The sequence below is a fragment of the Panicum virgatum genome, chromosome 5K (genome assembly GCF_016808335.1).
Source record: "Panicum virgatum strain AP13 chromosome 5K, P.virgatum_v5, whole genome shotgun sequence".
Taxonomy (NCBI): Eukaryota; Viridiplantae; Streptophyta; class Magnoliopsida; order Poales; family Poaceae; genus Panicum; species Panicum virgatum.
Window position 1 is genome coordinate 14,911,685 of NC_053140.1, and position 22,442 is coordinate 14,934,126.

Below are 22,442 nucleotides of genomic sequence, written 5' to 3' on the forward strand. Positions count from 1 at the left end.
CAATGCTAACTTCAAGTGGCGCTAGACAAACTAGGAGCGAGGCAAGAACAGGCTCCGGAGGCAAGAACAGGCTTCGGTGCCAAATATCAAACAACAATAAATTTACTCATGGATGTTGCTGAGGTAAATAGATAGGATAGATGAGTGGCGTTATGTATTTTATTTCATGTAAGTCCCGCAATACTATAGATAGCTTCGGTGCTAGAAATTTCACACGCTCAAGCCTCCAACTGTTCATCCAAGTTACGGGGCCCACATATTTTTTTCAGGCATCACTACTACGCTGTGGAGGGCCTGACTAGTTAGCTTCTCTATTTCAGCTTTAAGCATTGCCCACCATGGGCTGCAGAGCTGCTAATTTTCATAAGCTACGCAGGCATAGTTTGAAGATTTGTTTTGAGCAAAGGGGGCGGAGTTCAGTTGCACCTCCCTTGTGGTCCGCCCGAGACTAATGCATAAGCTTTCAGTGGCATTAAACTACTCCAAATCTCTTGAGTGGTGGCAAATTCCTAAAGAAGCGATCACCAAGAACGTAACTTTTCGAGAAAAAACATCCAAAAATAAAATAAAATGTCCTCGTGCAACCGGGCCGCGGGGTTCGAGACCTGGTCCCAGCCGGCAGCCGGCACAGCCACCACCCCTGCAGGCTGCAGCTCGGCCGGAGTAGTGCGCTGTGAGAGGGAGCCAGGAGTGGGGGTCCGTACACCCGCGGTCACCATACCGGCCACCGCTCTGCTCTCCTCTTCCCTCCCTCCTCTTCTGCAAACGGCGGGCGGAGTTAAAAAAGGAAACCAAAAATCTAGGGTTTGTTCCGTTCCATTTCCGGGGAGCCCAAAGCCCCCGTGTACGCTCACCACCGTGCCGGCCGCCTCCCTCGTCCCTCCCTCTTCCCGCTCCTCCTCCCCAACGTTATCCGCCGTCCGGGGCGGCAGCTTGGGGGAGTCAGGTAGCGGCGGCGGCGGCGGCGTCGACGGCCTTCGTGCTGCGGAAGGGCTGCCGGCGGCTGCCGGCTGCCCCCGGCAGCTCCGAGGCAAGGTAAAGCTGCCCCCTTTCGATCGCAATTAACTCAGTATAAACCAGAACGGGGGCCAATCTTAGCAACTCGTGCTCCAAATCCTAATCAGCAGCGGGGTTGACTCCCAGCTTGGTCAGTATGTGAGCAGCAACGGGCACCGATCCGCAGTGGGGTTTTTATTTGGAAGGAGGGTCCATGCCCCCCGTGTTGCCCTGAACCAAGCTCCGCCAGTATAATCAATAGGCTAGGGTCGCGGTAGGTGGTTCGGGGCCACCCATCTTGTTCCTCCGTTTGGACCGTGTGGACTCACGGTGCGGTGTCGCATGCTGTGTTATTCTGCTGAGGAGCTCTAGGTTCAATGTTACTGTGTTCAGTTGTTGCGTCGTCCGGCTCTCATCCTGTACTAGTTTGCGTGGCTATTAAAGCATGTGGTTGCTAAACGGGTAGGTTGTTTGAATACAGCAATGGGGTTCTTCTGTACACCAGGAAGAACTAGAGGTTCTTTTGTAGCACAATTGCAATGTGAATTTTCTGTATTCTAAGTATCCTGTTACAGTTTCTGATATTTGGCATATTTCAATCCTGCCCCCCCCCCCCCTGCAGCCTTTGTACTACCCATGGTTGATCTGTTCCTTTGTGAAATTAATAAATCATACTGTCTATACATTTGGTAGGTGTTAAGACTTAGGAGGTAGAAGCATTATTCTCTAGGTTTTGGTTTGCACTCATCCCCAGTCAAAATGACATGTTATTGTGCTCTATGGCATCCAAAACTGTTGGTTCACAATTAAACTATCCGTTTATTTCTTGGCAGCAACTGCCTAAATCCACAAATTAGTCCCTGAAGCCTGTGGAGGAGTCATGGATATGCATGTTAACTGACTACTTGTCTTGAAATTTACTATCCTGTATTTGGATCTTGGAACTTTATTCATCAAGTGCCTGTTTGCTGAGACCTGCTGTTTCTTTACCCGGTCTTACCATTGAACGAGTTCATCAAATTATTTATCGTGCGTACTCATTTTCCTAATGGATATGTGTACGTCAAACTCAAACCGAGTCGGTGGACTGATCGTGTCTAGTAGCATACTAGCATCCAAGTTACATCAGCTTTAGATCTTAATATTGATATTATGTCCCTCACATATTTCACATTTTAACAAGCAGGCAGTAACAAATTAATTTTGTCTGTGAAGGTCACATTTTGAGAACTGAGGGTAGTATACGATGGCAGATGCCAGTCCTATAGTAGAAACATCAACAGATGATACTGACGACAACCATGGGGTAAGTCTTGTTGATCTTGATCTGGGGTATTTGATATAAACACTTATTGTCTGGCCTCAAGTGATGAAGTGGAGAATGACCGATTTATACTTGTGAAGAATTGTATGAATTGTTATTAATGTTGACCATTTGGTGCCATGCTTTACTTTGCATCTTGGAACCATATATCTACCAATGTTTCCATGTAGTTATGTGAAGTCCACTATTGCAGCTAAACAATTGAGCAAGAGTGATAGTAGCAGTAGAAGGTGAACAAACAAGGTGGACTAAACATACTATGGACTTAATGTTCAGTATATAGTTGCATATGCTACAAAGGACTAGTTGTGTTCTAATTTCTGATGTAAAAATCCTTGTTTTGTACAATTGCTCTTGCAACACAGGGTACATGGACTATTCATGTAGATTACATCAGGAGTTCAGGGCACTTGAGGAATGCTGAGATTATTTGCCTAATATTCCACAGAACATGAACAGTTGGATAAGTCACATGATTGTCCACGAAATTACGGAGTTCTGAAACAACAACATGAACAGTTGGGATTGCATATAGCTAGCAAAGTAGCATGGTGCTTGTTAAATTTGGTCAGTAGACAAATATATTTTTCTTGATTTGGACACTTGAACTCTTATCTTTTTTAGTTTGCCAACTTTTTTCTTTTAATTTTTTCATTCTTTCCCATCGTTTGTCTGATTGTTCTATAGTATCACATTCACTGTAAGCTGGTTGCATTATATGTGCATTTGAGCTAACAGACTGCAGGTAAGATTGTCCTTTATCTGAGGTTCACAGATTTATTGATTCTGTGGTACTTCATACATACGAACACCATGGATGCAAAACCTATCATGTGGTGTTTGCAACCATGATTACGGGGAATAGTTACATGAAAAACTTTCTTTTCTTTCTAATGTAAAACCACAGAAAGAGGAAAATCTGTTTCTTAATGATAAGAATGAATGGATGATGGGAGATTGATAACTATGCTTTCATTTGCAGCTGGAACCAGGCACAGGCGCTCTTGTTGTTGCTTCCGACTCCAGTGACAGATCCAAGGACAAACATGAAGATCAAAAGGTTCGTGTTTTGAAGTAGCATTCTTTTTTTTAATTCATGTCACTGTTGCAAGAGGCATTTTCTTACAATTTATTGGTAGGTACTGCGCCGTCTTGCTCAAAATCGCGAGGCTGCAAGGAAGAGTCGATTGAGGAAGAAGGTGCGTGAATGTTGGTTTTTAGTCTTTACACATAAAGCAGTGCTTTTGTGTTTTTATAGACTTCCTGTCCGGGGTCAGTTTCTCCTTTCTTCTGTTTTGACTTGTTACTGGCATCATCGTACGTGCAGTGTAAGGTATACACTGTAATTGTTTGTATAAGTGTTTTGCACATGAGGGAGCTTGAAAGCTGTGCTGTTAAAGCTTGGAGTATAAATCCAGGAAAAAGGAGGTTGTAAAAGTTGCTGTCAGTTTAGTTCATGTGGAGCTTTAATTGGGTTCTATGGAAGTGTATGGTGAAGCATTACTCTAACAAGTGTTAGTATACCTTTATTGGGGAAAGTTTGACATTCTCCTGTTTGCTTTTAGTTGTCAGAGCTGTTTTTCTCTACTGGGGTTTGCTTCCGCGGTCCTTTGTATGAGAAGTTTGTGAATCTTACAGCATGATTAGTAACTTGACTAAGGGCAAATTTGTCTCCTTACTACAATTAACATCATCAATAATATCTCTTATATCTTGTCCGATCTGATAATCAACATATTCTCAATTAATATCGCGGATTTTGCACAGTAGGAGTCATAATTCAATATGATATGTTCAGCAGCTGTGATGTTTGAACATTGAGATTGAACCTCTATCTCAATATTGATGTTGTTGTGGCAATTTTTGCTTTCTTTGATCAACATACTCGCGACAAGCAATCAAATTCACTACAAGCTTTGTTATAGCCTTAGATCATGGTTCCCTTTAAATTCCATCTGAATGTGCTTTTAAATCAAAGGTTTTATAGCAAGAGCCCCATCAAGTGAACTAATTAATATAAGTTAGTACTGAGTTGCCCTTGTCATTAGTAGCTACCTTAGATTTTTTTAAAAGATTTATTTTCTGTAGTGGCGATATCCCTATCCAATTTGTGCTGTAGATTGCCGGTGGACATTGATGTGGTATTGATTGGTAATTTTGCTTTGTCTATAGGCATATGTCCAACAGTTGGAGAATAGCAGGCTGAAACTTACCCAACTAGAGCAGGAGTTGCAACGAGCTCGTCAGCAGGTTTACTCCTATTGGATGCCATTTTTTACAGCCCTGTGTCCTGTTGACTTCATTGAAGTTACTTAAGAAATTCTCTCTCCCAGGGCATTTTTATATCTAGCTCAGTTGATCAGGCACACTCCATGAGTGGAAATGGTAATCATTGCTCCCCATGGATTAATGTTTGTTTGCTCATTAGCAAAGGAGTATCCAAGAGGTGATTCCATCATTTTGATGGGAAAAACTGCATTCTCTTTCAGGTGCATTGGCCTTTGATATGGAGTATGCGAGGTGGTTGGAAGAGCACAATCGGCAAATTAGTGAACTAAGGGCTGGTGTTACTGCTCATGCAAGTGATAGTGACCTACACAGTGTTGTTGAAAAGATCATGTCGCACTATGATGAGATTTTCAGGCTCAAAGGAAATGCAGCCAAGGCAGATGTCTTTCATGTATTATCAGGCATGTGGAAGACACCGGCAGAGAGGTGTTTCATGTGGCTAGGAGGTTTCCGGCCATCCGAGGTTTTAAAGGTGTGTAATGTACTAATCTTACAATGTGCTTATGGTCTTTTGGGCCCTCCTGAAGGAGTAAAGTACTTATTAATACAACAAGGAGCATTGCATTATAAGACTCGCTATAAGGCTTCACTCATAGAAATGATGAGTGCAGATTACTCCCCTCAAGTAAATTCAGATTCCACTTGTGTGTGGAGAAACAAAAAAGACAAATTATATTAGGGGATAAATTGAACCAAATGACATAGTTTAGGGAGCAAATTGAACGAAGAAATAGTTAAGGGACTTATCCAGACTTTAGCCATAATTGAGGGGAGTAATTTGTTCTTTTTCCGAGAAAGGAAATAATGTACCAGTCTTATTAATTTGGAAAATACAGTCATGTATTGTGTTTCATTTCTTTTGCATACTTTGTTTTCTGGTCATTGGGAAGTGTGTTAGTACCTTATCCAGCGCTGGGCCGCTGGCGATTTGTCATTGAGTTACTGATAAAATATACAAACTGCAGCTGCTTTCAACACAGCTTGAACCTCTCACCGAGCAGCAGCTGTCAGGGATAGGCAACCTCCAGCAGTCTTCGCAACAGGCTGAGGATGCACTTTCACAAGGAATGGAAGCCCTTCAACAGTCCCTGGCAGAGACCTTGGCTGGGTCTCTTTCGTCTTCTGGATCAACAGGAAATGTGGCAAACTACATGGGTCAAATGGCCATGGCCATGGGAAAGCTTGGAACACTTGAGAATTTTCTTCGCCAGGTAATCTCTCTCATTTTTGTAATGTAGCTTCGCCTTAGATAATGGGAAAAAGTCTACATAACCCACAGAAGTATTGGGCTTCATCTACTTAACCCCATTAACTATAAGACTGGGTATTGAACATCCTGAACTATTCAAAACCGTCTAAATAACCCCATAGGTGGTTTTGAATGGTGGTTTTGATGACGTGGCACCTTACATGGATGCTGATATGGTAGACTTAACGAATGACATGTGGGTTGCCCACACCAGACAAAGAGAGAGTAAAGATATTGAAAGTAGAAGGCAAAAATATTTGGTTTCAAAGTGTTTTGACGTGTAGACAAATTTATGCATGCCACGTACGCAAGTTTATCCATGTCAGCATGCCACCTGAGCAAAACCACCCTTCAAAACCGTTTTGGGGGTTATTTAGACAGTTTTGAATAGTTTAGAGTGTTCAATACTCGGTTTTATAGTTGAGGGCGTCAAGTAGACGAACCCCAATACTTCAGGGGGTTATGCAGACTTTTCCCTAGATGTGAAGGGTTTGGTTCTGAATTGCTGTAGACCATACGCTAGGCTTATGACTTCTTTCTTTGCTGTATGAAGGCTGACAACCTGCGGCTGCAGACCCTACAACAGATGCAAAGGATCCTGACCACTAGGCAGGCAGCTCGAGCACTTCTTGTGATAAGCGATTACTCTTCACGGCTCCGTGCCCTGAGCTCTCTCTGGCTTGCTCGGCCGAAGGAATAGCAAGAGCATGTGATTTGACTGCAATACTTTTCACAGTTTGGTGTTCGATTGGGATTTTATCAGGAGGGTTTGACAGGATTGCGATAGACTTTGATTGGGAGATATCTGCACATACTATAATCGGGATGGTCATGTAGTTTAGCCATATAGTTAAGTGCATTGGTTCATGGTTCATGCTGTATTATTACCAAACTGCTGTAAAAATTGCTCTTTCGCCATCATTTTCCATATATGTATGCCCCTAATTTGCAGAGGATCATTAGAATGCAGATCGATGTTGATCGGTCAGTTTTTGTTGACTCACTTCTAGGAAGAATAGCATGAATTTGAATACAATGCTCTGGCAGTAAGTAATGTCTAGCTGGTACAAGGCTGATTCACTGCATTAAAGTGTCAGCGCGCAATGGATCTTTCATCGTTGCTGCCAATACTTTGTAAATTCAATTTTTTTCTATATGTGCCTCCGTATTTTGTGGTTTCGTACCATTCTTTGAATTTATGCGTGTGTTTTGTTCCAAATTAACACAGGTTTAATTGCCATTTGTAACCTTCTACGAAGAGATATTACATGTGGCACATCGCTGTTACACCAGCCGTCTGCAGTCTAAGCAGCATGCACTCATGCGATCTTCTTGACAATTCATTCTACCGCGTTTCTTAAAAGTTCTGATACCTGATGTGTTAATTCTTTTGCAGGTGTATAGTAGGCCTTAGTAAAAGTTCAAGCTGTTTACCACTCATCTGCAAACCAACCTTTCAAGTTCAAGTTGCACAAGCCACACCTACAATAGTTCCATTAAGTTAAAAACAGTGTCCACAAACTTAGATTATTCATGGATAAATCACACCTAAGCAGCATCTGAGCCCATTCTCTTCTATCAACAGAAGTCAGCATGACAGGTTAGACACTACCTAGTGAACTTCCATTGTCTTATGAGCAAAGTTATATCATAATATATACGGATCGGGAGGCGCAGCAGAGGCGAGGCAACCGCAACATAGCGCCTCCCTTAGTTAAAGAACCAAGTCCTTTGCCCTTCAGATCTGCTTGGACGGAAGCACAGTATGCCTCTACGATGCCCATGCAAAGTATGGGCAGATCGCCCGCCTCGTGGCGGTCCAGTTGCCGCATCCATAGAAGTAACGTCCCTGCATGGGTCCTGGCTTGCGCACAACGCTCCACCTGCTCAGCACACCGCAGTAGCAGTACATTGCTCTGTCCTTCCCTGCGGAGGCGGCATATGGATTAACCTGCACAGGAGATCCCAGCATCTCATTCGGCTTAAGCTGCGGTTGGACAGGATCTGGAGAGCGATCAGGGGATAGAAGGCAGGTTGCTGACTGTGGGGCAGGTTGCCAAACAAGTGAGTTGGTGATAGAGAACTTGAAGCCCCGATGCATCATAAGTGCCAGGAGGCGAGCAGTGTTGCGAGCATCATCGAGTCCACAGTGAGCACGACCCTCCCATGTAAGGCCAGCCAACTGAACTGCCTCCTTTAAGTTGCAACGGACATCCCCATACACTTCATGGAAAGGTACCTTCAAGTTGATCCACCTGATAAAAAATTGGGCAAAAGACTTCAAAATTAGAATAACATTCAAGATTCCTTCATATAATTCTATAGGAAAAAGAAGGCCTCAACACCACATCATATGCTCAAAACACTTTCGACTCATCAGGTATGAGCTAGAAAACTTCCACTTGCTAGTCTATGAGGTGACAATTTGAGGAAAAGAAACTGTATCCTATGGTACAAACACAAGTATATAATCACCTTTAGAATGAAAAGATAAAGATTCTTTAGCTATATTAAGTGATACCTTTGTTCTATGCAATGAAGTTCAGACACCAAAAAAAGGGGTCCAATTGACAATCCTGATGTTATATATAATATATTGCATCAATACCATATCTGATCTTTCAAATAACCATAAAAGTCAAAACTATAACATTAGTCATTTATAATTCAAATAATTTAAATTATCCACAATTCCACATGTTTCATTCTTTAGTTCTATCATTGTAACAATAGAAAAATGTTGCTAGTGTTTCTTACGAACTAACTTATGCCAACTGAATAAATTTCCACATATAATAAATACACATCAGAATTTCAAACAACAAGGAAATTTGTTTTCCATTGTTCTTGATACTGTGAACACAAAATGCAGTCCACCTAGCTGAATTAACCTACAAAATTCAAACCTAAACGCCTATCTGCAACCATGGATTTCCAATGTTTTCTTTTTTGTGTGCGTAAAACAGAGGTCACATAGTGCATCAATGAATAGCAATTTCAACGAGCACAAAAGGACAAAGGAAAAATCCTGACATTACATGAACAATAGGAATGAGAAAAACATAGGAAAAAAACATATCAAGGACTTTGCTTCAAAGTTAACGCTGCAGACTAGCTGAGGTTACATTCTTTCCAGAAATTAGAAGCATGTGTGGAAGATATTTTACTGCAGTAAAATGGTAATGTTACAATTCAAGATACTTTCTCCAATCATAAAATAGTATCATAACCTTTTGGGATACGGTAGCCATTTTCTAAACTTTGGTGGGCTACCCAGAATATTTTTTTATGATAAATTTAAATTGGACCTATGTAAATGATGTACAGAAATGTCTCAAATAATACTTAGAAAATGGATTTGCACAAACCCCCAGTAATTCAGTATCAGTTCAACTCAACCTCCATGCAAGTTAAACAGTTCCATTTAGCACCCACATCTCTACTCCCATTGCAAACCCACACTAGCCCTGAAGGAGTTGATTTGTTGGGTTGGTGGGAATAGGGTTGGATGCAGGATGAGCTTTAAGGTTATCGAAACCATGACAAATCTGTGACGCTAAGGATAATAAAATGTTACATGCAATGGCTGCACTGTTCAGTGAAAGACGAGAGCATGAAAAAAAAAAGAACCTGTGAAAGAGAGGAAAGGTTGAGGTGGTTAGTACTGTTTGGTTAAGTATAGGTCCTACCTTAAGACCTCTGTAGGCCACATAGAACTACAGAAATTTGCAACATGCCATGTCATCATATATGAATCACCAAGGACTGCCTTACACGCATTGTCTGGCAAGTGTTGAGGGCAACCTACATGTATACTGTCAATCCAAAAAAGTTGTATGCAAGGTTACAAAAGGCGCTAGGCACTCTCTTGGCAGTGACTAGAGCCTAGGCGCGCCTACGCAGTGCTTCATATGTACATATACTAAAAAAAAACAGAGATCAGCAGGCTAAGCATTGAATAGAGGCCCATTTAAGCAGCCCAACTGCCATAGCCCAATTTGGGATCGCCACCACCCACCCACCTTATCCATTCACTCCCATCGGTCACCCTCACCGAGGCCGCACCACCCGACAACCCCTCCACCCCCGCCCTGACATCGCCTCCTCTGCTGCCCCTACCCCTGACGTTGCCTCCTCCTCAACTGCTGCCCGACATCACCTCCTCCGCCTCTTTCGCTCAACGACCCATCCTCCCTCGCCGGCGCTCGACGTCCCCGCATCCCCCATGTGTCCTTGCCCGGGAGGATCTGCACAGAGTCGCATTAGGGACAGCTCGCCGGCCCTCCTTTCGCCACTGACGAGCTAGCGCCACCTAGGTACCGCCTACAGCCCTAGGCGAGGCATTACTTCGCCGCCCTGCACATAAGCGTGCCTAGGCAAGTGCGGATCAACGCCTTGTGGAACATTGGTTGTATGTTGTTCAAATTGAAGTTTCAATTGAGTTGTGTGTATCAAAATTTCAAAATCATATATTCCAAAGAGTAAGGTGCAATCATGTACATATTTCTTCAAATGGATGTAAGCCATCTGCTATCGCACAATTCACCTTCAATTTATGTCATACAACATGAACAGACAGAGGATACGAAATCGAAATCGAGCATTTTAATATTATAGCATCCAAACGTTATGCTTCTTTCAGGTGAATGAAATATAACTTGCAGTGTTTTTAAGTCGTCCGACTAATCGCGATTAGTTGCGACTAATCGCGATTAGTTGCGACTAATCACCCTTATCGGTCCACCGCTACCGATAAGAGCCACTGACTCATTTACCTCGACTAGAACTCTATTCGTCCGACTAATCGTCGACTAACCACGATTTGTTGTCCGATTAGTGAGTGGACGATTAGTTTTAGTGTGCATTAACTTTGGGCCTGGGTATAACTTGGTGGCCTATTAGGTTTAGATTTAGGTATATAACTCTCTGCATTACTTTCAGCTGTTGCGCAGCAAGTCGCCAGCCACCCCTGCAAGCAACAACTTGCCAACCCGGATTTCTTGTGTTTGGGTAATTTGGAGTTTGGATTCTGCATCAATGTTTTCCTAGCGGTCAGTGTATCTCCTCTATCTTTTTGTTGTTTTAGCTCTAGTCTAGTGCTCTTTTAGTCTAATTCACAAATTACAAAGTGACCATCTGAGTATCTGACCATCAATATTATTTTGATATTTGCTTTAAACAACATATTGTATTGTATATGGGTCCGATATATATAGTATCAATTCTGGAATATACAGGACGACCAGACTACGACTAGGACCGACTAAGCTCGACTAATCGAACTGATCGACGACTAATCGCGACTAATTGTCTTATCGGTGGCCTTACGACTAGGTTCGATAATACGATTTGAAAACATTGATAACTTGCATAAAAGTAATGGGACAGAACAGCTCCAAAAAGAGTTGAAACATATGAACACCAATAAAGTAAACTTGGCAACATTTTCCAATTTTTCTTGTGTTTTGGAAATTTGCCAGTTGCTTGCAAATCAACACCAATCATTTACTTTCATCAATGTTAGAATATTTGTTGAACGAAATGTTATGATATACCATAGGTTGAAGTCCATTTTACCAATTTTTTTCATCTACAACCCCCCCCCCCCCCCCCCCCCCCCCAAAAAAAAAGAATTCAACTTGATCAATGCGAATTAATAGAGTTCAACAAAATTGGAAGTCAGTAGGCATGCATATAGAAGATATGTTACCTGTTGAAATAAGGGGGCTTCCTGATTCTCTTAAATCTGCATTCTGACTCCAGCATTGTTCGGCAGTCCCAATTAGACCAGGTGACAATAGCAAAGTTTGTGTTCTTAATGCCCTTGTCCTCTAGCCACTTATCATGCATGAGTAAGGCTTCACCTAGTGGCACACCTCTGTCCACCTATACATGGAGGAGAAGAATTATATTAACAATCAAATACATTGAGTGATCATAAAATTCTGAATCATACTGATATGACAACATCAATTTCGAAACTGGCACATATGGTTACCACAGAACCAGTGGGTTCACATCTCAGCTTGTTTCTAATTTAAATGGTAATAGTGAGATAAAATAAAAGCGCACACTATTACTTGTCCAATGGATTTACTAAACTAAATTGAACTTTAGAGCTCCTATATCAAGATCCTCATTAGAAAAACAAAAATGAAGATATAACAGTATTAAAACTCATCAAAAAACTAAAAAATCAATGTTAGTCAAGAAAAAAACATATCATCTGCTAACATTGACATGCTACCCAAGGGACAATGCTACATTGTCATCATATATAATGTGCTAAACAATTCAAATGGTTAGTCAAGAAGAACATATCATCTGCCAACCTTGACATGGTAGCCAAGGAATAAGACTACATTGTTATCAAATTTAATGTGCTAGGTTTCCTTCAAGTGGGAAAGGAAGATTTCCATACAGTTTGAGGAGCTCTCTAGATGCCCATATTTTAGTGAACACGTTGACCAAGTACTTAGTTGCTGATAGGAAATGGAAAGCGTGTATGAATTCATGATCATAACATCCCATTGGTTCTCTCATTACTTCTTGGCCATATTAACAGGCCATAATATCAATCATCAAATGGCATCGACATATACCACATGTACACAACCAAACACTCAATCACAGAACCTGGAAGCATGCAGGTTGAGCTGAAGCACACACAATAGCCGCATAGAGGATTAATTTAACTGTAGGAACGAACTGGTGCTATCCTTTTATTACATGGTACTGGTGGTATCTTGAAAGTTGGAAAAAAGATCCAGAAACCTTCCATCCTCATAAACTACTGTTCCACATCAAGGGCAAGCCCCACATATCAGCACATCCGTCAAGATCTCTAGTACTTTTCGAAACCATTACTACAATCCAAAGAAGGCATCATATGAACTTTTTTTATATATAATTCGTCTCCTGTGAATTTCCTCCAAAAATCATAAGTTCCGAAGGGTCCCCAATCAGTGACTTGCTACTGCTTTGAAAGTACCAGGGACTCGCAGACTTGTCATAACCATAGAGACACTGCAACTGGATACAGAGACTACACTGTATCTAGTTCCTAGACTGTTTTTAAGTCTACAACTCCATCGACTAGAGTTAATGTTTTTTTTTTTATTTGGCATCTTAAGTATGTGCCATCAAACACTCTAGAGTTTGACCATTAATATGTTTAACAAGGTTGGGTACATAAAAATTGTAATATAGGTTTTCCTTAGCTTTGTAAAAATATAACTTTAAATGAAAAGGATATAGTGGCCCCAGTCACATCTCAAATACCGCAATGCCAAACATTTCCAATAAAAAAGAACCAGGGAGTAATAATATTCACAGAGCATCTGATCACATTGGTCAACAACATAGCATTCCGTATTCCATATCAGTTGGAATACTACAAAAACTTCAACATCAGTATGCAACTGTTTCCAGTAAAACTTTTAAAACAGTATCAGCAAGGACTGAAATTTTCATATCAAACTGGGACAAGAAAGCTACCTATGAGATCAAGCGTGAACATGGAACAAGATATGCAGGCACTTGAAAGAGATTTATGTTGGATAATGGTGGAACTAGCCAATAGTGACCAGAGAGAAAGGGACACTGCCACACAGTGGCGGAGCGAGGAAGGTGCTGGCAGGAGCCATGGCGCCCTTAAGGTTTCAAGAAATTTTGTTGTATTGTACTAGAAGGCCCCATTCATCCAATCTCTCTTTTTTGGTTACTTTATTTGACCCCATGCAATTCATGGCTCCAACACTGGCACCACATACATACAGACTACAGGTCATGAACAAGTCTTTATCTTAGTCAGCATCTAGAATATGAATAGAAATGTTAGCTTACCGAATCTGGTTACAACAGACGCTCATGGGTCTGCATTTGAAAACTGGACTTAAAATTCCTGGAAAGTTTATGACTACATTGACTCCTTAACCATCTCTATACTTGTGTACATATATGACTAGTTAGAAAAAACATAATATTGGCTTAAGCAATCATACACCACTTATTCAGTATTAAACTATTAATGCCCAAATAGTTTATGACTACATTGGAGTATGCACTGACCTGAATCTGTTGTATACCAGTAAGCTCCTTGCAGAAGTCAGTCAAAAATTGATGATATGTTGGACGAACGTATGTTTGAAAGCATTCTTCCAGTTTCCCAGTTGCACTGTTAACCAAGACAGATGGAAACTCAATGATCTCTTGTGGAAATGGATTGTTCACCTTGTCACAGGTTGCTTCAAAGTCAATAACCACAAAATATTGAAATTCCTGAAGTTGTGCATCATGGGGGTGACCTTGGGGGAGCATCTTGAATGGAAGATACTGAACTCTGTTCTCAATAGGAAAACTGTGTTCCCTATTTACTTGATAAAATTGGTTCTCAAAGCCATAAGGTAGTGGCTGACGCACCATTTGGTAATCTGAATAAATATATGGCCAAGCATAAAATTCTTGTCGGTATAAGGGTCTGCTAAGGCCTTGATTTGGAACAGGAGACACCTCCCAGACTTTTTCTGCGACAACCATATCATTCCTTTTTTCATTATTCTCAGGAACTCCTTCAATTCCACCTCTCTGCTCTGGAGAGTTATACTGAGAAATATTTGGCTTGAGACACCCTAGTGGCGCCTCATTATTAACTTGCATTTCCTCTGCATCAAATAAACTATATAAGAAAATGAAAAATAGTACTATTATGGTTGCAAAGTAAAACTATCGATGCAGTTCGAAATATAATATGCATCTAATCAAGACATAGCATTCCATCCTGATATTTAAAGACTTGGCCAAAGAAAAGGGATACCAACAATAGGAAGGCATCTTTAGTACATCAAGGCCCAAACAACATATGGCTGACAAAGCAAGAGGTATCTTAACAGAAACCTGAAGAATTGATCTCAACAGTAGCTATTATTGGTCCACAAAGTAGGGTGGCTAATATCTAGCAACAGCTTCAGTCATAGAGTCTACTGTGCTCATATGGGTGATGTTTCCAAGTACTTTGAAGTTTGAACTCTAATGTGTTAGCTATAGTTCTGTTTATGTCAGCAAAAGTGACTAGTTTTCTTTTTTCCTCTGATGTTCAGCTTTTACACATTTCTGAAGCATCCAGAAGTATCCACTTAACAGATGTTGCAAACAGCAAGTTAAGTTTACAAGTACAGCTGAAATCATTACGCGGCCTCATTTGGATCACACAGGATTATTGTAGGATTTTCAAACGAACCGCTTAGATATGTTACGTCTCCCTCCTATAATATCTGGAATGGAAAGTTAGGCCATGTTTAGTTCCCAAAAAATTTCAGACTAGTCTGTGTCAAGGTACACTAATATTCTTTTGAGCATAGTACAACTTTTAACAAATTGCAAGCATTGCATAACACATCAATGGATGAATGACATCGCAGTTTGCAAAGAGGTTTTCGTATTGCTAATGGTCACTTGGATTCATAACAGGGTCCTGATTTGAAACATCCAATATAAACATTACTGCAGTGCCAATAAGGAACCCCAACATTCTGAAATTAACACGTGGCACTACCTCTACCTATATCATATACTCAAGAAAAAAGGCTAGAACCCACCACATTTCTTCAATCACATTTGCTTGGTGGCAACAAGCACAGGATTCAGTAAGCCTGGCCACTAGACGTGGTCTTAACACTCCGATCATTTTAGGGAGTTGGATTCTCTGGAAGGCAAGGAATGTCAATGTGTTCAACGGAGTCTCCCCCAGAGTTGATCGGGCTATCCTCTTGACTAAAGAAGAGGTCGACCTCTGGATGCTTTCAGGAGCAAAAGGGCTCATTGCCTTGGTCGCTTCCTACTGGCTGATTGCACTTCTAGAGACCCTTGTTGGTCATTTTGTGACTGATTCGGGCGTGTATGTAATCTAAGTGTTTGTGGGTGCGTGGTGTGTTGTACCGGCTATTTTGGCCTCTTCTTCTATCTTATAACTAAGATAACTCCGGAAAAATCATAGCATAGTTGCAGCAATACAAAACTTATTAAAGAATGGTATCAACTAATCTGAGCAAAATATTACACACAGATATAATAACTCAACAAAAGGCCATGTCTTCACTAGACTTTCAGCTAACCATCAGTACGTCATGACTTCATATATCGTTGTCAAATCAAATTATGTTGGCTTGAAATATATAATAAAGAATAAAGTGCAGTAAGTATGTAAAATTTGCTTCACCAAACACACTAGTATAACCCAATGGGACATCTTTTCTTAGCACAACATATCCCCACTAGCACTGAGCAGCAGTGCCATACTCCGCCGAAAGTATACTTTTACAGTATTATTACTCGGATCTTGCAGATTTCCCAAGAAGCACTACACCCAGTGAATTTCCTCACATGATATACCACCAGTCAGTTAAAAAAAAAACAGAAACACCACCTCTCAGACAAGGACACAAACCAGCACAGCAAAACTGTCACTACACTTTTCTACAGAAAAATGAAATTTCGAGCATAATGGCATCACTAAAGCACCGTATCCCGGAACCCAGGTGCTCCAACTAATGCGCCCTGAGTTATCAGAACCGTGTAAGTGAAACTCAGTCCAGAATGCTCAGTGAAACTCAGTTACGGCGGGAGCTTCACCGGACCTCCCTCGCAGAGAATTCCCGCCGGAACCCCACGAAAAATCGCATCTTTTCGCCACTACAACTCACAAGGCGCGACCCTCCACACTGTAAACGGCGTCAGAGAGCAAGATCTGGGGGCCGAAAAAGGTGTCCGACCTGCTCGTTCGCGATCAATCATGGCCGTGCGCGATCCCGCGGCGCTGCACCATCCGGATCAGAGCTCCCCCCGCGCCACACGACCTGTTCTCCCGGGCAAAAACCCACCAGAAAAATCAGGGAAGAAAGCAGCAGATCAGCACAGACGCCGAGTAGATCGAGCAGCGGATGGGGTCCGGCGGCAAGGGGGATCGAGCGCGGGGATCGAGGGCGGCGGACGTACATGTGACTGCGAGAGCCGGAGGTGGGGGGCGGAGGAACAGAGCGGCGCGGTCACCACGCGATGACGACCCCCTCCTGCTTCCGCTACCCCCTTCCCTTCTCTCTCACACACGGCCGCACGGAGACGCGGATCGGGCGCAACCGCCGAACAGCGTGCAGCGGCGGGGGTCCAATGGGTGGCTGCCACGCCCGGTTTCTCTCGCTTCTGGTAGCGGTTAGCGGCGGTGGCGGGCCCGGGAAACCCGTGTTTGGTAGAGACGGCGCCCCGCGCCGCTGGCGTTATCTTTTCACCAGACGTACCCCGTGTCGCAGTGTATCAAGATTCGTGCGAGAGATAAATTCAGCTCTGATCCAGCACAATAGTATTTTCGAACTCCTCCAATACTTGTAAATAAGTATAAAAAAATACTGTAAATATATTGTGGTAACACAAATTGCTCATATGATTCAACAAGTAGAAAAGAACCATGTATCCTAGTGGAATCAACTTGAAGTGAAGATTTCAAAAGAGTTATATAGTCCATGATGAGTGGGCAATTTTCAAATGGAAAGTGGAACTATCATGGTAGAGCCAAAATAAATTCGACTACAACGTACGAGTTAGGGAGATGAAAAAATACCACATTTTTTCTTACGTGTCATTGTTAAATGGAAATATTGTAGCACAAGCTCACAATGCTAAAATTTATATAGTTACACACACACACACACACACACACACACCAAATTCTATCATTTGAATAGAACCTAGTCATTTAAGCTACTATGAGTGGTGGTCCATCCAATTAACTGTACCCTATTTTTATGTGAATTGCAACCATGTTTTTTATTTGCGTAGAATAGCAACAATGTTTTGAGTGTGAGTGCAAATATATATGCATGACTATTACAAGAAATCTAAGATTAGGCAATACCTAACCGGATAATAGTGCTAAACTAATGCATATCATTAAGCACATATGCATTGAAAGAACACCCAATGATGTTTAAAAGGATTACTATAACATGTTTTATAGCTCAACCAGCACTTGATTTTATATATTGCAAAAAATAGAAAGACGTGCTGGGGTGAGTGGTCAACATTTAATAATATTTTCTCTAAAATCAGAATGGATGCTATCTGCTTTTTTACATATAATACACTTATCCAAATAGATAGAAATATTTATACAACCATGGCTGATGACCCTATATTAACAAGCTAAACAGTTCCTAACTGCATAATAAAAATGGAAAAAATATACCATTGCTTGGATAATGATCGAATTAATCCTTTCTCATTTTTTTTATAATACTAATAACTAATTCTTTCCCATCTTGTCACCCACCTGAGCTTTGGGCAACAAGCCATTCCCGTGTACACTTCCTCGTGTGCTCGCAGCTCCCGTTGCCCTGGCAGAAAATATCTAAAAAAAACCCCGCAGAGGCCGTGGCCGTCCTCGAAACCGCATCGCATCGCGGCGCCGGCGCCTCCGCTCCGCGCGCCGCGCTAGGGTTTTAGGGCTCCTCCCCATTCGCCCCAAAAGCCAGCCGCCCCGCCAGGGGTTTTAGCCGCCTTCTCCCTCCCCCTCCCCTATCCCCTCTCCCTCGATTCCTCGCCGCCCTCGTCCACATCCCCTCGCCCGCCGCCACCCTGAACCCTCCCGCAGCGACGCCATGTGGGCCCTCCGCCGCGCCGGCAACCCCCTCAGGTAGGGATCCCCTCCCCAGCCGCCCCTGATGCGCGCTGCACCCGTCGTTCTGGCGGCATGTTTGATCCGCGTAGCGGCTCCTAGTTCGTGATGCCCCCCCCCCCCCCCCCCCCCGTGTCGCGCCGCCGAGCGGATCCATCTCCTCGTCTTTTGCCTCCGCCCGCGTGCGGAAATGTGCGACCCCCCTGTTATGCTTCGTTTGGATACTTGCTAATCCCCGTCCAATCCATGCGAATTTGGAGGGATTAACGGGGAAAATATTTCATTTTCAATCCCAATTCATGCGTATTGCGAAGGGGTGGGTTTACCCACACAGGGACTAGTCGCGACTGCTTGGAACAGGCGGGCATAGGCTTATTTGGGGGATAAAGTTCACATCTTTTCCGATTTGCTCATTGCCAAGTAGTGATTGTTGCCTTGTTAGTATCACTCGACGCTTTGTTTGGGCGCATTGTGTTTCTGTGCCTGTCTAAGGGTATGCTATTCCATGTAAATGTGAGGATTTAAGGGTGATTTCCGCATCTGTCATGACATACTCTAGTTTGTTTATATGCTTTGAGATATGAGATTAGGCTATGGGGAGTGAGTATTGTTCAATTCCTTGTTCGTGTTTGATGTTGAAGCCGGTGTACATATTCAATTTGCATTTGAAGCCTCAGGATCATGTCTTCTAGTGTTCCATGTTGCACATGACTGGTTGTCTTAGAAGCCGGTGTGCTTATTCAATCTGCACTTGAAAGCCTCAGGATCATGCCTTCTAGTGTTCCATGTTGCACATACAGTTTATTCTCGTATTTGGCTCAGCTAATTGTTTGCTGCTCACATATAGTTATTCTGATATTTGGCTTTCCTATCTGTTTGCTGCTGATTTAGGATCCGTGCCCAACAAGTTGTGAGTGCCCGTGGTTGCGCTAGTCTTGAGGTTCTGCTAAATGCAGATGCAAAGGATGTAGAGGAGCATCATGAGGGTAATTGTCAGAAAGCTTGCTGCCGTCGTAACCCAAAGTTGCCAGCCTTCCTGTTGTCATTTTCTTCAAGCCATTTCACTTTGAGTAGGAGTTTCTCCTCTCAGGCAGGTGCAAATTCTGGCAACAAAGATGATGCTTTGGAGGATGGGTTTTCTGATCTGGAGGTCCCACCAGAAGCTGATACAAAGGATGCTGGGTTGACATCTGAAGATAGTTCTGATGAGGATGCTACTGATGAAGTTGGCTTGCCTGATGTGGATGCTGATGCAAAATCTGAGAAGAGGGGCTCCATCCTCCTTAAAGTTTTGATTGAAGCTCCGAGGCATGAAGTCACTAAAGCAGTTGAAAAATGGGCTAATGATGGCAATACACTTGATAGGGCTGAACTCTATTTCGTTCTTCTTAGCCTTCGAAAGCGGAGGTGGTTCGACAAAGCCTTGCGGGTATTTTACTTACTGTGGAGAAGGCTCTATATTAATTAGGTTGCAAACTTTGACTGTGTTGGATAATATGTCAAGCGGATAATATGCTTTGCTCATTGACTTACAATAGCTTCTTAAAGGAAAAATAGTATTTACCACCCACAACTAGTGCTGAAACCTATCTGCAGTCTCAATGGGACATGTATATTTTTCTTCTGTACTTATTTCATAAGCATATAAAAGGAGACATGTAGAAGAGTGCAAATATTGTTAAGACCTTTGGATGGGGTTGGAAAAAAAAGTTGCCTTATGAAAGCATAGCATGGTAATCCCATTTCATATGAATGATATGCAAACTGCATTCTTGCTGCTGTACCTGTATATTTCTAAATAATGTTTTGGAGCTTTTGTTTTGTTTCTTGCTAAAGGCTATTTGTCGTGTTCTGCTCAGCATAGCTTTGCTCATTTGATTCATTTTTTCTAACTATCATTTCCTTGAGTCTTTCTTGGCACTACTTTTTTACGTTTATGAGTGAAGCACGTTTATCCTATGTATGCAACTGGTGATCTAGGTGCACATGCACATTTATAGTTGGCTTAAAAAATAATGATAACAGCCTTCATGGTTAATGCATTATTGCACATGGCACCATCACTTTCCAAAATACATATAGGAAGCCCATTTTTATTAATTACAATTGAAATGGTCACTCGATAAAAAAAGTTGTTTCAAGGTGATTGCTTATCTTTGTTTTTGTGCTGTTCGACTTGTGAAATAATTTTCACCATTTTTCTGCAGCTCTTGGAATGGGTTGAACAATCCAAACTGTTCGAATTTGGAGAGCGTGATTACGCTTCATGCGTTGATTTGATGGCTAAGGTTTATGGTCTTCACAAAGCAGAACAATATATTGAAAAAATTCCTGCACCTCATAGGGGTGAGATAGTGTACAGAACACTATTGGCCAATTGTGTTCATGAATCAAATGTCAACAAAGCAGAGCAAGTCTTCAATAAGATGAAGGATCTTGGATTGCCAATTACAGTATTTTCTTTCAACCAGCTTGTGCTCCTTTACAAAAGGGTTGACAAGAAGAAGATTGCTGATGTTCTCGCCATGATGGAGAAGGAGAATGTGAAACCATCTCTCTTTTCTTACAAGCTCCTTATAGACGCCAAGGGATCGGCTAGAGATATAGAAGGTATGGAAAAGGTTGTTGAACAAATGGAAACAGAAGGTATTGAGCCAGATCTTATGTTTCAAGCTACAATTGCAAGGCACTACATTTTTGATGGCCAGCGAGAGAAAGCAGAGGCGCTTTTGGAGTCAATGGAAGGTGATGATATCAACACAAATCGTGCTGCTTGCAAGATTCTGTTACCTTTATATGGTTTTCTTGGCAAGAATCATGATGTGGAAAGGATTTGGAATGTCTGCAAGGATAATCCTAGGCTAGAGGAGTGTCTTTCTGCTATAGAGGCCTTTGGTAGGCTTGGTAATGTTGAAAAGGCAGAGAAAGTTTTTGAGGATATGTTTGTGAGATGGAAAACACTCTCTTCCAAATACTACAATGCTATGCTAAGGATGTATGCCAATCAGAATCTCCTTGACAAGGGCAAGGAGTTGTTAAAGCGGATGGATGAGAACAATGTTAAATTTGGAAACACAACTTTGGATTCGCTTGTGAAGCTATATGTCGACGCAGGAGAAGTGGAGAAAGCTGAGTCCCTGTTGCACAAGTTATCTCTGAAGAATAGGATCAGGCCTCAGTACACCACATACCTGATGCTGCTTGATAGTTACTCGAAGAAAGGAGACATCCACAACTCAGAGAGAGTGTTCAACAGGCTGCGGCAGATTGGCTACTCTGGGAGGGTCAAGCAGTACCAGTTGCTGCTCCAGGCATATCTAAATGCAAAGGCCCCAGCTTATGGGTTCAGAGAGAGGATGAAGGCTGACAACATTTTCCCCAACAATGTTGTGGCAACTTTGATTACTGCTACTGATCCATTCGCCAAGAAGAAATCCATATCTGACTTGCTGGATTAAGCTTGGGGCTAGTGTGAGATCCATCATGTCGCCATGCAATGCATGTGCTGCTTTTGGCATTCTGCTAAAGTATATGGTGTGATAATAACGTCTTAGTCTTGTAATGAACTACTAGTGTTTGTTTGCATTCGGACTCCCATGATGCTTTACTGAACTTTTGAGTCATATAGAAATTGGATTCAGTGCCTTAGAATCCTTTTTGTGTGGCGAGTTAACCCTTCATATATTTTTGTGCTTTTTGCTTATCCACTAGCAACCAAGATGAGCCTGTGCACATTATTTGCTTGTCAAAATTCCAAATCCGTGTCCTGCTTAGTGCTTAAGCTGAGGTTAGCCGGTGGCTTCTGTAAGCTTGAGCCGATTTGTAACGTGATAATACACTCAAGCGCACAGTTATTTTGACACTGCTCGTTTACCTGAGTCCAATGTAGAATCTATTTGAAACTCCAAGCTACGGCAGTA

General features: G+C 42.1%; 3 protein-coding genes across 4 annotated transcripts; 2 read left to right on the forward strand and 1 right to left on the reverse strand.

Moving 5' to 3' along the window:
* Window positions 1-598: 598 nt before the first annotated feature.
* LOC120706568 (transcription factor TGA2.3-like) lies at window positions 599-7,026 on the forward strand. The gene is made up of 9 exons (XM_039991254.1): window positions 599-1,035; window positions 2,212-2,302; window positions 3,303-3,380; window positions 3,460-3,519; window positions 4,493-4,570; window positions 4,654-4,705; window positions 4,810-5,081; window positions 5,575-5,820; window positions 6,412-7,026. Exons 2-9 carry the CDS (start codon window positions 2,243-2,245, stop codon window positions 6,556-6,558), a joined length of 993 nt encoding a protein of 330 aa, XP_039847188.1. The 5' UTR covers window positions 599-1,035; window positions 2,212-2,242; the 3' UTR covers window positions 6,559-7,026.
* A 274-nt stretch (window positions 7,027-7,300) lies between these two features.
* Window positions 7,301-17,030, reverse strand: LOC120706567 (ERI1 exoribonuclease 2-like). 2 transcript variants are annotated; one of them, XM_039991253.1, is made up of 6 exons: window positions 16,851-16,989; window positions 16,628-16,711; window positions 13,929-14,521; window positions 11,569-11,744; window positions 7,901-8,113; window positions 7,301-7,809 (listed from the first exon to the last, which is right to left on the reverse strand). In XM_039991253.1, the coding sequence occupies exons 2-6, from the start codon at window positions 16,647-16,649 to the stop codon at window positions 7,746-7,748; spliced, it is 1,068 nt and encodes a 355-aa protein (XP_039847187.1). In that variant the 5' UTR covers window positions 16,650-16,711; window positions 16,851-16,989; the 3' UTR covers window positions 7,301-7,745. The 2 variants fall into 2 exon arrangements, with proteins under 2 accessions (XP_039847187.1, XP_039847185.1); XM_039991251.1 differs by having other exon boundaries at window positions 7,301-8,113; window positions 16,851-17,030.
* Window positions 17,031-18,295: 1,265 nt separating this feature from the next.
* On the forward strand, window positions 18,296-22,240 carry LOC120706569 (pentatricopeptide repeat-containing protein At1g80270, mitochondrial-like). The gene is made up of 3 exons (XM_039991255.1): window positions 18,296-18,540; window positions 19,414-19,951; window positions 20,730-22,240. The coding sequence occupies exons 1-3, from the start codon at window positions 18,506-18,508 to the stop codon at window positions 21,978-21,980; spliced, it is 1,824 nt and encodes a 607-aa protein (XP_039847189.1). The 5' UTR covers window positions 18,296-18,505; the 3' UTR covers window positions 21,981-22,240.
* The last annotated feature ends 202 nt before the right edge of the window (window positions 22,241-22,442 follow it).

What these genes read in the sequence shown, in the direction of transcription:
- LOC120706567 (XM_039991251.1), bottom strand. Translation starts at nt 16,649, where the DNA reads ATGATTGATCGCGAACGAGCAG. An exon ending in CTGGTATACAACAGATTCAG is followed by an intron (nt 11,745 to 13,928) that starts GTCAGTGCATAC and finishes CTCCATGTATAG; the next exon opens with GTGGACAGAGGTGTGCCACT. An exon ending in AAGCCCCCTTATTTCAACAG is followed by an intron (nt 8,114 to 11,568) that starts GTAACATATCTT and finishes ATTTTTTATCAG; the next exon opens with GTGGATCAACTTGAAGGTAC.
- LOC120706568 (XM_039991254.1), top strand. Translation starts at nt 2,243, where the DNA reads ATGGCAGATGCCAGTCCTATAGTAGAAACATCAACAGATGATACTGAC. An exon ending in ACAAACATGAAGATCAAAAG is followed by an intron (nt 3,381 to 3,459) that starts GTTCGTGTTTTG and finishes ATTTATTGGTAG; the next exon opens with GTACTGCGCCGTCTTGCTCA. An exon ending in GGCCATCCGAGGTTTTAAAG is followed by an intron (nt 5,082 to 5,574) that starts GTGTGTAATGTA and finishes TACAAACTGCAG; the next exon opens with CTGCTTTCAACACAGCTTGA.
- LOC120706569 (XM_039991255.1), top strand. Translation starts at nt 18,506, where the DNA reads ATGTGGGCCCTCCGCCGCGCCGGCAACCCCCTCAG. An exon ending in CGCGCCGGCAACCCCCTCAG is followed by an intron (nt 18,541 to 19,413) that starts GTAGGGATCCCC and finishes CTGCTGATTTAG; the next exon opens with GATCCGTGCCCAACAAGTTG. An exon ending in GGTTCGACAAAGCCTTGCGG is followed by an intron (nt 19,952 to 20,729) that starts GTATTTTACTTA and finishes ATTTTTCTGCAG; the next exon opens with CTCTTGGAATGGGTTGAACA.